Source organism: Filicampus tigris, chromosome 12 (genome assembly GCF_054856515.1).
Source record: "Filicampus tigris isolate MCC_2025a chromosome 12, RoL_Ftig_1.0, whole genome shotgun sequence".
NCBI classification, from domain to species: domain Eukaryota; kingdom Metazoa; phylum Chordata; class Actinopteri; order Syngnathiformes; family Syngnathidae; genus Filicampus; species Filicampus tigris.
The window spans coordinates 6,322,264-6,337,500 of record NC_141228.1 but is presented as its reverse complement, the minus strand read 5'-3'; the positions used below and the strand labels follow the sequence as shown (position 1 = coordinate 6,337,500).

Sequence of the window (15,237 nt, the reverse complement as noted above, 5' to 3'; positions counted from 1 at the left end):
GTTAGCACATCCGCCTCACAGTTCAGAGGTCGTGGGTTCAATCCCGGCTCCGGCCTCCCTGTATGGAGTGTGCATGTTCTCCCCGCGCCTGCGTGGGTTTCCTCCGGGTACTCCGGTTTCCTCCCACATTCCAAAAACATGCATGGTAGGTTGATTGGACGCTCTAAATTGCCCGTAGGTGTGATTGTGAGTGCGGTTGTTTGTTTGTCTCTGTGTGCCCTGCGATTGGCTGGCAACCAATTCAGGGTGTCCCCCGCATACTGCCGAAGACTGCTGGGATAGGCTCCAGCACGCCCGCGAACCTTGTGAGGATAAGCGGTATCGATAATGGATGGATGGATAATCTTTATAAGACCAAACAAGATCAGATCTCTTATGCGTTATAGAATACAGAAAGTATATTAGGGCTGGGACGATACACTTTTGTCCCAATCCGATACAGATCCCGATACTTGGGTTGCGATCCGATACGTATTGCGCTACTTAAATATTACAAAATATGTATTTAAAAAAAAATTGAGGCATATGTTTCCAAAGTTTTAACTTAAGTGCCATTTGACATTTATTCAAGTGTCATGATTGAAAAGTGCATAAACTGTTCCTGATACAAAGGAGTGCTTTTAGGAGGGGGAGAAATAATTGATGTAAAGAATTCTGAATGGATTATGCGTACAATTGATGTTTAAAAATTGTTATGCTAGCAGAAACAAAAAAAAGCTGAATTCAAAAGTGCAGTGCAGCCCATGTCTGAGCTGTGTCATGTTACATTGTGCACAACCATTAATTGTGCATTGCCAGTATTTTATTTATTTATTTTTTTTACATGATACAAGAATGTATTATTACTACATTACCGTACTCGGAGTTCGTATGTACATGTGTTCTCACACACAAGCGCAAATACAAAAATCCAGCCACGGCTCTAAGGAAGACGACCACCTCACACGTCAGTGACGTTACATCACGAAGCAAGTCGCCTCAGCTCCGGCAAAATAATGAGAAACATTTGATGTTTTTTTTTTTTTTAAAGATAACGGTAGTAAATATGTGTGCTGCGATTGACTGGCGACGAGTCTAGGAATCGGAACCCATGCTTAACCCAACTGTTTTTTAACACTAGTTTAATAGTTAGAGTGAGCGTAACTCGATTAGTCATGCCTGGAGAGTATGGCACATGGATGAGCAGGGTTTTTCCTACATTCAAAACTGAGAGGTGGCCGCCTCCAGCTTATTGTGTGCCCGCCTCCTGCCAGAATGATTGATATTGCACGCAGCGCGATTGATGTCCCTAAGCGGCAACTACGTATTTGAAGTACAGTTGCAGTGTTCTGCCACTATGGAGGCGGTTAATAAAGCCTGGCCAACCTGCGTCTCGCAAGCCGCATGCGACTCTTCGCCCGGTTTCATGTGGCTCTTTAAAGCTCTTTTTGCTCCAAATTTGCAGCATGCTGTTGTTGGAGTGTTGCTGGGAGGCGTTGTGCGTACTCGGCCGTCTGTCGTGATGCCGGCGAATCCCCTCGGATTGAAACATTCTACTTTACAGCGGCGCCGTCGTGACTTCAGAAAGCGTTTCCAATAGGAGAGGGGCTGACAAGCGATTTACTGCTATTTTGGAGGACTTATTTACAAGTCACGGCATGAGGATAATAAAGTGCATTTATTGTATTAACACTGAAAGATGCATCTTGTCTCCTTTTGATTTTCCTTTTTTAAAATGAGCAAAGACTGGGCTTTCTTTTGTAACAATGAAAGATACATTTTGTAAATCCGAAGGAAAAACCTCAGTTTTTACTTCCTGGTCAGCCGCTACGTCAGCATTTCCAAATATGGGCACGCTGATGCGCGTCTGATAAATGGCTTGTCCGAACGCGGCAATTGAACAGATTACATTCAGCAATCGAGGTACCAGCTACGTGCAACGGACACCTGGACTTTGACGCAAATGAGATGGAGGGAAAAAATGTTGAAGTAGTGTTGCCTACCAAGTTCACTTTCAAAATGGGAGAGGAAAAAATTTGGAATATAACAAAAATTTGAAATTCAACACAGGACTTTTTAACAGTTTTAGTTGAATGTAATGGCAAGCCCACAATAAAAACCCAACAAAAACTAAATAGCAACACACAAATACACAGCAAAGCTAGCATATCTTGTGAGCTCACGATAGTCTTAATTTATGTGCGCCCATATGTATAATGTGGCTCTTTGCAGTAACACTTTTAAAAAATGTGGCTCTACTGTTAATAGTCAAGTCAAATTTATTTATATTGCTCTTAATCACAAGAAAGTCTCGAAAGGCTTCACATGCCCGTCGTAGCTGACAACATATGAACGACATTCCCATGTGGGGAAAAATGAGAAATCTTGAGAAGGGACCACAGATGGGGGAATCCCCCTTCCAGGATGATCAGGCTGCAATGGATGCCGAGTGGGTAACATTTAACACATATGATACTGTACAATGTTGGTTAAACTAATGTGAAAGTCAATCAAATGAAGAGCTGCAAGAAGATGACTTCGGTGAATGGGTCCATGCCCAGTTGGTGAATGTCGAAATCTCCACAGCAGCGCCTCCGAGGATGTGGTCAACCGCAATCTTATAGCTGTCAGTTGCTGTGTGATCAAAACGCCAACCTTCAATTCGGTCGTCATCACCTAATTCCCAAGCCTGCGAAAAGGGGGCGGAGAAAACAATAGAAGCGGCAGTAAAGAGGCCAAGAAATAGTTCAAATAAATGCAAAAGTGTACAAATAAGTCTTTAGTCGTGTTTTAAATATTTCTACTGACGTAACGCCTCTAATATCCGTGGGTAGGGCATTCCAGAGCACTGGTGCCCGAATAGAAAATGCTCTAGAACCCGCAGACTTCTTTTTGGCTCTCGGGATCACTAAAATGCCGGCATTTTGTAAACAAAGGTTTCTGGACGGAAAACATGGTATCACTAGGTCGACGAGATAAGAAGGCGCTAAGCCGTGCAATATTTTATAGGTAAGTAGCAAAACCTTGAAATCGCATCCCAAGTGGACTAGCAGCCAATGCAAATTACAATTTGTAATTGTACTCCCATGATTACAAAATTGGCATAATCTTAATTATTAATATGCATTTATATCCAGCGCACTGTTTGTTTGCACAAGGAAATCATACTTGAATGTATACATTTGCACCTTTTTTTAATTTTATAACTAATTCTATTAATTTTGTTTGGTCCAAAAGGAACTTACATAATTAGTGTTTCAAAGAAATTGATTTGTTTTTTACGTTTGAAAATATTCTTGTTTTGTACCAAAAAATAAATGATCGTTTGAATAAAAATAATCCTGACTAATATTTTTTTCATAATTGAGCAGCCCTAAGACAGCGACCCTCGCCTATTGTGAAACTCCTTTAGGCAATCAAAGGTTTCCAACTGTTGAGCAGAGTGCAATGAAGCTCGATACCAGTTCTAGCCTAGCCAATGCTAGCTGCTGCTGGCGGTGACGTTCCCATTGAAGGCATAAGCAATGCATGTGAATTGAACTTTAAGCCATAGCTTGCTCACTTCGCAAATAATTTAATGAGGCTGCCTTTTTTTTTTTATCAACACCCAAATTTGGACAATCAATAGAGAACATGCATCCTTGATTTTTGATGTTTTTGTGGCGGCAATGAACATAGAACACGGCAACACTTTGCTGGTACGTTGCAGTTTTGAAGATGCGTGTCATGTCTAGCCACCGGGCATCGATTTGAGATTGATAATCGACAATTGCATCGAATTGTACCCCTCTGAGTTGTAATGCAATTGTGAGGTAGCGGGAGATTACCACCGAAAAGTCGTCTTCATGAGTAGAAATTTGCCTGGGGGCCAAGCATGTGAACCTGAATGTCTCTTTGTGTCCTGACAGGAGCTGAAGAAACTTGGGCTCGGCACTGAAGTGGACTTGCAGGTCTACGAGGTTCCTGTGGAGTACCAAACAGTGCAGAGTTTAGTTCCGTCACTATGGAAGAAGTATCATCCTATGGTAAGTGAGTAGAATGTTTGGAACCTTGAAATAGGTTGTTGTTGTCAAGTCAAAGTTGAATTTGTCAACACAGAAGAAGCAAAAAATGTCATCACTTATATGTGTATTAAAACAACTTCTTCAGCTTTTGCCCATAGAGAGAAAAAACATGCAGTATGTTGTATTACTTGAAGAAATTTTAAGTGTGATCCCAAACCTCTTTTACTTTACGTAAACGTAAACGTCTACACGTTTTACAAAATTACGTGACTTTTATTTTGAAGTTGGCCCTCGGAAGCAAGCGTTGTGGCAGCTCACTTGACTTCGAACTGAGGCTGGACTGAAATATTCTTAGTGCGCAAAAGTAATGTGATATAAGAGTGCAGAGTGCGGGCAAGGAGGGAGCCCAATTTGGGTGATTTGAAGTCAGGAGACTTGTCCTGTCTCGTCTTCTGGTCCCACTCCCACACCGTCTCTATGACTTTTGAACTTAAAGAGGAAATCAGCCCAAACATATTTTTTTCAAGAATATATACCCAGCAGGCCCACTTTGTTGAATAAAACACAGCATTCTGATTAATAATGCGTTTGTGCAATATGAGTTAAGCAGCAAAATCCATCCGTTTTTAGCCATCTCAGCTCGCCTGTTTTTTAAAGCTGAGCCGTGATTGGTCATTACCTGAGCCCTGAGTAGTTGTGATGTCATTTTCAGTCGACAGAAGTGACAAAATGGCCGCCCCCAGAGATGACTAGAAATTAGTGGATTAACTCTTATTCCACAAACGTAATATTTATCAGAATGCCTTGTTTCAACTAGTGGGCTTGCATAGAATATATTCTTGAAAAAAAAATGTTTGGCTTGATTAAAAATAGGCTAGGAAGAACTGAAAAACTTTCTTCAATTGGATGTTGACGCTCAATGCAAAAAGGAGGAGTCGGACAAAGTTGAGTTAATAGATTTTGTTCTTCCTTGTCTCATTCTTTCATGATCTCTCTCAATTTGCTGAATGTGCTTGTTTTAATGGCACATTTCTGACCCCACTTTTGTGACACTCATTTGGCACCTGCAGCCTGCCTTCGCTTGCTGAGTAGCCTCAGTTGCGATTTTATCTTCTGGATGTGTGAGGCTTGTTTCCTGCCAGCTGGGTGACCTACTTTTAATGGAGTCAGATCGTCTTCAGCTAACTACAGTTTTTAAGCAAGGCTTGAATTTTAATGAATCACAAATTCTCGTGACACCTTGTTTTGAAAAAAGTAAGGACAACAGGCATTGTCAACAGAACATTTAAGTCAAACAAAAAAAAAAAAAAACAAGACATCACATATAGATCCTAAAATTGTGTACTCAATTTGTGTTCTACATTGTTTAGCCAAAATTCTTTTTTTGATGCCCTATAACTTCAAATTACATTGTTCATGCTTGTTTAAATTGCTTCCTGAGGCCATTCCACAATATTTCATTTCCGGCTACATCTGAAACGGTGAACAAATGTCTTGTTAATTCATGCAACTTATTATTATCAACAAACTTGAAATGGATAGGTATACATTAAATCACCAACAGAGTTCATCAGTTTTTAGACAAGAAATGGATATACAATATACATGATGATATAACTGACCAATATTCCACACACACATTTTATGTAGCGTACCAGGTACTCATGAAATTCCTTTGTTTTAATACTACTGAACTTGGACTTTGTGTAAAACTTGATCCAAATTGATCTAGTACACTATAAAACTAGTCAAAGGTGCATGGTCCTTAAAATCACATGAAATTATGCAATTAGGATGCAAACCTGCTGTGGATTATACTTGCGTTACAAAGGGTTTTGTATTTGATGTGGCGCATTAGTTATTGATTTTACATTATTATTTTCTCTAAAACGTACAGTATAATACACACTATGCTGTTCTTTTTTCTATTTTCCAGCTGGTTGTTCATGTTGGAGTATCAGGCATGGCCACCACTGTCACATTAGAGAAGTGTGGCAGAAATCATGGCTACAAGGGCTTGGACAACAGCAGCTTCTGTCCTGATTCACAGTGTTGCATTGTGGGAGGCCCAGACTGTATTGACTCCGTTATTGACATGGAATCCGTCTGCAAGAGGGTGACTGCCTCTGGACTGGGAGTTGCTGTGTCTGTCTCGAAAGATGCTGGGAGGTATTTTTCAGTTTATTTTGTTTGTGTTAAACAAGAGTTGGTCATAGGTACAAGTTTTAATGGGTGGCTTTAACTTCTGGGGGAAAGTAATTTGTACAGGGTTACACTCAGTCGTTTGGACAATCTTCTAATTTTGCCTATAAACACCACACTGGTGGATTTGAATGTAGACAATTTTAGGAGGGTCCACAAAAACATGGCATTTACCTTGAAAGGACTAGAGCCATTTTTCCAATCTACAGGAGTTCCAAAGTATTTGGGTAGTAAGAAATCTATTGTGGGGGTGTATAAAGGCAAAATGATTAAAAAAAAAAAATCCTGTCATGGACCAAATATCTAAACGTATGTGTACATTCAACTGTTAAAATAGAAACTGCTTTCGAATATTTAATTTTTTGGAGGAAAGGTAGCATTAAGATTTTAACAATCAAAAAATAACCACATACTGTGATTTTTTTTTTTCAGTGCAAAGGGCTCTCATGTACAAAAAATACCATTCAAGGACTGCACAAAACTGCTCAACAGCAAACAAACATTAAGTGCAAGAACTCATCTGGTGCATTTCTTCACAAATATCAACTCACTAAAAATGTTAATATTATACAGATACTCTGTTTGTCCTGCATGCCATTCTAAGTGCGCAAAAAATGATTAGGCCTACTCCCATTGTATGCAGTGGAACGCTATTATTTGAAGGGGATAGGGACTGGGCCTGCGAATTGCGAAAATTAATGTATAATTGACACCAACTGAAAATGCATTGGAGATTTTTTTTTTGTAAGGTTTAGTGATTTATATTGATAGCGCAGGCTATTGGAATACAATTAAGACTTGGCAGCTTTTAAGTAGCTTCTATGGGGTGTCTCTTTCACAAGTGATTGAATAGTGAAGTTCAGGCTGCCCTGATGGTGGTAAATCTGCAACTGTAATATTTGACATGTAAATAAATTTAATTAAAGCGGAAGTCAACGCAAACATTTTTTTTCAAGAATATTTCCTATGCAAGCCCACTAGTTGAAACAGGGCATTCTTATAAATATTGAATTTGTGGAATAAGTGTTAATCCACTCGTTTTTAGCCATCTCCGGGGGTGGCCATTTTGTCTTCTGCCGATTGAAAATGACATCACAACTGTTCACTACGACCAATCACGGCTCAGATTCAGAAAACAGGTCAGCCGTGATTGGTCGTTGTGAGCAGTTGTGATGTCATTTTCAGTCGACAGAAGACAAAATGGCCGCCCCCAGAGATGGCTAAAAATGAGTGCATTTTGCTGCTTAATTTATAATCCACTAACGCAAAATTAATCAGAATGACGTGTTTCAACTAGTGGGACCGCTGAGAACATATTCATGAAAAAAATATGATTGGGTTGACTTCCACTTTAAATAAATAATAGAGCACATACCTCTGCCAAGATAAAACAAGTCTAAACATGTCAGTCTGACTTTTTTGATTAAAAAAAAAAAAAAAATCGCCATGGATGCTTGCAAATGGTGACTCAAACGCAACCTCTCGTCTTCCCATGACCTTGTTTCTCAGAGCTCACTTTCCTTTTCTTCCAGGTACCTGTGTGACTTCACCTATTACACCTCCCTGTACATGAGCCACGGTCGCTCGGCCTTCATTCACGTGCCTCCTCTTGGGAAGCCGTACAGCGGTGAAGACCTGGGCCGTGCGCTGCAGGCCATTGTCCAGGAGATGCTGGAACTTCTGGGTAACGCCAAGGAGCAGATTCACTGCCAGCAACACTTCCACTAAGTGACCTCTCGATGCCAGCCAGCCTCTCCAGCCACGCAAGACAAATTGCACTCGACCACAAGTAGCCAAGTTCTTTCTTTTTTCTTATCCTAAGCTTCAGTGTGTAGGATCTTTTCACTGTCTGTCCTTGCTTTAATTTCCTATCGTGCCCCTCAATAACAGAGAAATGTTACGAGATTGTCCCACTTTAAAATGATTTAGAAGTGTGAATATGTTTGGATTTACAGTACCTCCAGAGTACAGGAAGTTTTGTTGTTCACAAAAACTGTAGTTTGCTTCAGAGTGTAGCAGATTCTACACAGCATTACTCCAAATGTGGCTACTGGTATTGCACCTTATAGTGTTAGGGTTATTGACACGGTTACGGAAGTCACATTTGGCAGCCTTAAATGGGTTGAATTAGCAATTTTTCATCCTTACATTTCAGGATTTTTGCCTTATTCATGTTACCAAATATTTCAGGTTACTTCTGTTGATATTATTGTTTTCATTCTCAATACATAAAAATCACCATAAGTCAGCATATAATCAGTATGAACGATTATACGTGATTAAATGAGTATATTCATGTAGAAACCCTTAGCATAAAACACGCTGTTCCTTTCATGTATTTTCTCCATCTTCTCTTAAGTCTTTTTTCACATTTGATGTTGAATTGTTTCTGGACTGTTTTTCTTTATAAGAAGTTGTGAATTTACCTTCTTTTACAAAGGTGATTTAAAATTGGGAACGGGTTGGTTCCAGCTCACATTCCCTCAGTTTGTGGCCCATTTCTGACCAGTAGCCAATAATTCAGCCCCCTGAGATCTGATCAAAGGTTGTGCAATATGATGTTAACAGATCTCCTCCAGTTGTAGGTTTACTAGGCTGCACAATTATTTGAAAAATTATTGTGTTTGACGTATAACCAATAATATTGTAGAGACGGCACGGTGAGCTCGTGGTTAGCACGTCTGCTTCATAGTTCTGAGGTCGGGGATTTGAATCCAAGCTCCGGCCTTCCTGTGTGGAATTTGCATGGTTGATTGAAGATTCTAAATTGCAGATAGGTTTGAATGTGAATGGTTGCTTGTCTATATGTGCTCTGCGATTGGCTAGCGACCAGTTCGGGGTGTAGCCTTCCTCTTCATTTTTCACTGGGATAGGTTGCCAGCTCACCCGTGACCATGGATGAGTGGTACAGCAAATTAATGGATGTCGAAAATGTGTGGATTATATTACTCAGACATGCAACGTTTAACACTGAAACACCGCGGTGAGTGGAAGGTGAATCAAGACCGAAGGAACTCCATCGATTACCTTTTTTTTTTTTCTTTCAGCCTACTCTACTACTACTATACTATATAATATACTATAGTATACTACACTACTATACTCTAAAACAGTTGGCAATACATTTTTTTTCTAACAGTGCTTTCCCTTCCCCAAATTGTGCAGCCTGGAACCATTTTCTTTGTTCAAAGCTTTCAAAGGTCATTTATAGCTGCTCAAGTTACATAACAATCGGCGGGACATTACGTCAAATCAGATTTGGGCCGGAAATTATGGTTTCTGTAGCACTTTCGTTTTTCCACTTTTAGTTGATTGCTATTACGTTACATTGCAGACCATAAAGAGGTACATCGCAACATATAACTTGAGTTCTTGTCAGTATTTACCAGAGCTGGGCATTTTACTAAAGATTTGCGCCTTCCGCTTACAGCCGGGGCTGTAGTGTTTCCGACTACAAACTGCGACCGACTACAAACTGCGACCAACTACTGCTAAATTTTGTCTATCCACCTTTCCGTCTAACCACCCCAAAAAAAAACAACCCCCATCATATTGAAACATATTTTGTGTATCTACATCATTTTGTCCAAAGAGCTTTACAAAGCCTTACATGCACATGCCAAAAAACACAAAAACAAAAAGCAAAGATTGTCATCTGTAACACCATATGGCCCCCAACAAAATGTTTCCCTACATATGAAGGTAAAAGGCTTCACCTTGCTGGCGTGAAACTTGGACGTTCGCACAAGTTGACCCATCATTCACATTTATCCCTCTGAGTTTTTGGCTTCTGGAAACTAATAAAATATTCATCCTTCATATGTGGACGGTCGTAGTGTCTGGTCGTCTGCGAGCGCGCATCTGTTATTGTCAACAGTCTATGGCGTGCCCCTGACATCACGCGGCACGCTATTAGGACCCACGTCGGCTAGGCGGAATGCCCAGCTCTGGTATTTACTATGATTTCCTATACTACAAAATACTGCCATGAAGGCGAGCCATTGATTGCAGATGAGGTTTGTCAATGTGCACACACAAGAATGTAATTTTTCTAACAGATTCATTTATTGTTGCAATGTTGCAAATAAACACACCAATAAAAGTCCAGCATAGGTTCCCTTTACATTTTTGGGGGAGGGGGGATAAACAAAAAAAAAAACATAGCAAAAAAAAATCTAACAAGAGTTTAACCAAGGATTTGTCTAATCATCATCAAAATTCTGAGAATTGTTCGTGTTCACTGACAAGTTGATGCCAAGCTTACTTTTCAAGCGAGCGGGTGCACTCCTTTATATTGAGTACTGTATGTAGCTTTACAGACATCCGTTGTTAAAAGTGTTTGCCATTAATGTTTTATTCTTGAATTATTTTGCTCAATAATATTAACAAATGTAGCAAATCCCCAGAGTCTATGTTGGTGCTACTTCCAGGCTTAAATGTGATTCTAATTCTATGGCTATTTTTTAAGTTGTCTTCTGTTTGACCATGTACAACAGCCTTTCCCAGACAGTAAGTGGTTCATCAGCATGACATTGAAATATGATTTTCATAGTTGTAGTTGTATAGTTTCTACAACATGAACGACCCAAATGGATATGTATGTGGAAAAGCTGAAACTGTGGAGTATATTGTTTTGGCTAGAAAACAGTTGTAGTTGGATCATGCCTTTGAGTTCAAATTTTGCTTAACACGAGTTAGACCAGGTTTTTTTTTTCTTGCCATAAAGTAGCAACCAGTAACCTGAAGCAGAACTTGTACATTTCTTAACACATTTATTAAACCACAACCCGTGTGGGTTTAGTTAATGGCACAGGTGCCCTAAATTAACAGTATTCATAATTACTCAAATCAGGTTTTATGTTTCTGTAGACCAGTGCATATAACATAAATCCAAAGTGATCTTTTTAATGCTAAAATGTAATTCTAATGATCCAAAAATATAATGCGTAATTCTTTCTTGATTAGGATGTGAAAATATAGTTATTCCTGAAGAGAAACCAAAAAAATTTCTAGTTGATTAATTTCTAATTTCTCAAAGATGTCCAGTGAATTAGTCCAAATTTAAGCATAAAAAGGTCAATTCATTTTCAATTTCATTATATTTAAAATGCCTCATTCTGCTTCAAAGTAGTCAAATGTTAAGAGCTCACATTAAAGCACTATACCCGTATGGTGCTGGATGTTCTGTTCTCGTTTTTAATGACAAGGGGTCTAATACATGTGTTAAGCACTGTACACAACCTTAGTCTGTCAAATGTTTCATTGCTGATTGGGCAAGTTTTCAGAGTTGGTAGGTGCTGCTAATGTTTAACGGGGTGTGGCATTGTGAGTGCAAGGAAGGATGTGAATGGGTCGTGCTGCACATAATAGCTGCTCACAATGTATAGCTAGTTTGTTTCAAGTGACTTCTAGCCTTTTTAACTCCTGTGCCTTGCTGTTACAGTATTTATTTTTCTTTGGATAAGGCCTTAAATGTTGGGTGGCCGGTCAGTTCAAAGATATATTTGGATATATTCCAGGCAAATGTGTGGCTACCTCAAAACTATTTTTGAATCTCAATGTGGGCGCAACATTATTACTGTGAGTTATTGTAAGTACTGTACCTCTGTAAGGGAACATCCCATGAAAGGCCTGTTCTCTGCTTCTGACATTATCAAAGCACTGTTACAATAAGTAAGATTGGCTTTATAAGAGGAAAGGCTTTTAAATAAAGATAATTGAGATGTTAAAAAAATAATTGATGTGTGTCATATTTTATTGTTATTTTTTTGCAACTGTTATATCTTAAAAAACAGGTGTTATAATTGGACATAATTCATTTCATCCCATACCTATTGAGCATAAGGAATTGATCATTAATATATTCCTTTTAATTATTCTATAATTGCTAACAAAACGGACATAGTAATGGCATGAAGGTCATAATATACCGGTAGTTAAGAGGTAGGTATACTATTGCATTAACTGTCCAAGTTACCAAGTACCAATTGTGGCACACAGGCTACCAATAGTGGTACGCAAAAGAATCACTGGCCAATTTCAGTTCTGTTGTATTTATCCTAATTCATTTGCATTTAATCTTTTAAGAGCTGTTTTTAAACATTGATTTAGTTACAACTTTATTAAACTAAACACGTAGGCCTACTATTTTAATGTCGGTCATTATAGTAGGCAAGGCAATGCAGTTTTATTTATGTAACACATTTCATACACAAGGCAACTCAATGTGCGTCACACAAGCAAAGACAAACCTACAAGCATTTACAAACACAACAGTTAACGTTTCAAAAGCAAAGTAGAGAAAACAAAAGCAACCAACCAAACTACATTTAAGCACATTAGAAGAAAACTTTAAAAACATTTAAAAGTAAAGAAATAAAAGTGGGTTTCTAAAATGTATAAAGGAATTAAAAAAAAATAAATAAAAAAAGAAAGATTTAAAATTGTCTCGAGGACCTGAATCAAAGGTATGAGACAAAAGCAAAGTTTTAAACCAGGATTTAAAAGCATTTACACTCTGGGCTGACTTCACTTCTGTTGGCATCTTATTCCATTTGCGTGCAGCGTAACAGCTAAATACAGCTTCACCATGTTTACCTTGAACTCTCAGTTCCACTAATTGACCCAAGTCTGCAGATCTCAGAACCCTACAGGGTTTATATTCAATCAGCATTTCATTCATGTATTCAGGACCCAAACCATTCAGTGATTTATAGACCAGTAGCAAAATTTTAAAATCTATTCTACACTTAATTGCAAGCCAGTGTAAAGCCTTTAAGACTGAAGTAATATGTTCGGATCTCTTTGTTCTGGTAAGAAGCCGAGGTGCAGCGTTCTGAATTAGCTGCAGCTGTTTGATGCTCTTTTGTGGGAGACCAGTAAGAAGACCGTTACAATAATCAAGTCTACTGGAGATGAAAGCAAGGGTAAGTTTCTCCTGGTCTGCTTGCAGCATGCAACTCTTCAGTCTGGCTATATTTTTCAGTTGATAAAAGGCTGATTTAGTGGTACTGTAAGAGCTAAGTATTCTTTTTTGAGGTGGTACTTGGAAGACGTTTGAGAAACACTTGGCTAGTGCATTAATAATAATATAAATACAACATAAGAGTGGAAGTGCAAGATATAGTGCATTTGTTGGAAAATATGTATTAAATGACAATCAATCTGATACTGTCCTAGTGCAGGGGTGTCCAAACGTTTTCCTTTGAGGGCCGCATACAGAAAAATAGAAGAAAGTGCCAGTTTGAATGTTTTTTTTATTTTATTTTAACATAATAAACACTGAAATCCCTAAATCAATCCCTAATCAAGCAATCAATTATTTTGGAAACTAAACCAACCTAAGGCATACAGAAAAATAGAAGAAAGTGCCAGTTTGAATGTTTTTTTTATTTTATTTTAACATAATAAACACTGAAATCCCTAAATCAATCCCTAATCAAGCAATCAATTATTTTGGAAACTAAACCAACCTAAGAGCAATCTGTACTAAATTGACCATACTTGAGGATCATTTTGTGACATTTTCACATCGGACCTTGACACTAAGCAGAAAGTGGAGGAAACCATTTTTGTTTCTGAAACGTTATCTATCCTCCTCAGAAATTCTATTAGCATTTTAGCTGTAAATGTATTTGTGCCTTTTTACATCTACAAAATCTTTATTAATAGTAGTAGTAGTAGTCCCCTCTCCATCATATCCCCCCACCCCTCCTTCCCCATTTCTTCGACAGACACACTTCCTAACACTACCCGCACTCTTTAAAAAGCATTTCGGACCATGTCAAATATGACTTTTAGTATATGCCGTGGGTCGCCACAAAAATAAATATTTTTTTTTTATTATTTTAAAAAATGTGAGTGGACCGCATATGGCCCCTGGGCCATAATTCGGACATCCCTGTACTAGTTCGTATTTTTTCTCCTTTTCTACTTGCCATGTTTGGCGAGTTACATAATGACTATGATCCATCAAGCACACAACACAATGAATCAAATGTCGTTAAATCAACGACTATCCAGTAACGTTTTACATTTAAGTCTCCGTTATACAAAATTGAAATCAGAAAGTAAAGGAATAATTTCGAAGATAATTTGACCAGATGAAGTGAATTGTACTTTCTCCCCCCAGAAAACACAATTGTAGTGATGTAACAATGGACCACAGAAAACTTGCATCACTTACAAGTCTTTGATGTTTCCCTCGCAAAGCTTTTTTTGGCGTTTGTCTTTCGACACCCGGAAATGAGCCCTGAGTGAGAGCTCTTCATGTGATCACCTCTCTCTGCTGCTCACTGTAAACGTAAGGGACGTCACAAGTCGAGCGCCGCACAGAAATTCGTCGCAACTGGACCTCCATTGAGGTTCTGTTCGGTACCATTTTACCTGCTCCGGCTTTATCGGCAGACTTTTAGTGTTGAGTTCACGTCTCCGCGTGGACAAGCACATACGGCGCGGACAGTAAAACTATTTGGACGAACGCCCCAGAACAATTGAGTGAACCGAAAGTTGAGTCAAGATGAGTGTGGAGGCGTACGGGCCAAGCTCCCAAACCCTCACCTTCTTGGACACCGAGGAAGCCGAGTTGCTCGGAGCGGACACCCAGGGCTCCGAATACGACTTCACCGACTTCACCCTCCCGAGCCAGACTCAAACCCAAGGCCAGACTCAGAGTCAGCTGGACGGCCAGGTTTGCATCATCGCGCGATGTACTGACGTTAGCCGACGCTAGTTAGCTGCTAAAGCGTTGCATGCTATGCTAACCCGCTATTATTATTGGACGTATGCATCTGTTAGCTTGTTGCTAAGCTACCCTTCCGACTAACCTCCAAAGTATTCATGTGCGCATTAGTTTGCTATAACATGTTGATTGAACCCAATCCGCATATTTGTTACCTAACTGACTTAGATAGGAAAAAACGTGGTTTGACAATATGGCGACCTTAACGAAACTTTGTTAGAGCGTCTTTTCGTCTTGTGCTTTCTCGCCGCTAATGTTAGCTTCGAGTTGTTAGCATAACACGTTATCGCTAAGCTATGTTCGAGGTAAAGC

At 39.2% G+C, this 15,237-nt stretch overlaps 2 protein-coding genes and 1 long non-coding RNA gene across 6 annotated transcripts in view; 2 read left to right on the top strand and 1 right to left on the bottom strand.

Moving 5' to 3' along the window:
- The window catches only part of LOC147138177 (pyroglutamyl-peptidase 1-like), an 18,518-nt gene extending 6,596 nt beyond the window's left edge, over nt 1-11,922 (top strand). Inside the window, exons 3-5 of the mRNA XM_086046308.1 lie at nt 3,888-4,004; nt 5,920-6,152; nt 7,718-11,922. Coding sequence (XP_085902434.1) covers nt 3,888-4,004; nt 5,920-6,152; nt 7,718-7,913 — 546 coding nt within the window. The 3' untranslated portion in view covers nt 7,914-11,922. The remainder of the gene's footprint in view (nt 1-3,887; nt 4,005-5,919; nt 6,153-7,717) is intronic.
- On the bottom strand, nt 2,187-15,224 carry LOC147138176 (uncharacterized). 2 transcript variants are annotated; one of them, XR_015088869.1, is made up of 3 exons: nt 14,371-15,224; nt 3,807-3,942; nt 2,187-2,668 (listed from the first exon to the last, which is right to left on the bottom strand). It is a non-coding gene; the product is annotated as an uncharacterized LOC147138176 (long non-coding RNA). The 2 variants fall into 2 exon arrangements; XR_015088870.1 differs by lacking the exon at nt 14,371-15,224 and adding an exon at nt 9,902-10,401.
- The window catches only part of LOC147138175 (regulator of nonsense transcripts 1), a 23,327-nt gene continuing 20,925 nt past the window's right edge, over nt 12,836-15,237 (top strand). For 2 of the 3 annotated variants that reach the window (XM_086046305.1, XM_086046304.1), the window contains exon 1: nt 14,421-14,874. In XM_086046305.1, the coding sequence (XP_085902431.1) occupies nt 14,704-14,874 (171 nt within the window). In that variant the 5' untranslated portion in view covers nt 14,421-14,703. Of the gene's footprint in view, nt 13,112-14,420; nt 14,875-15,237 lie in introns of those variants that run through there. The other variant, XM_086046306.1, reaches the window with a different exon arrangement.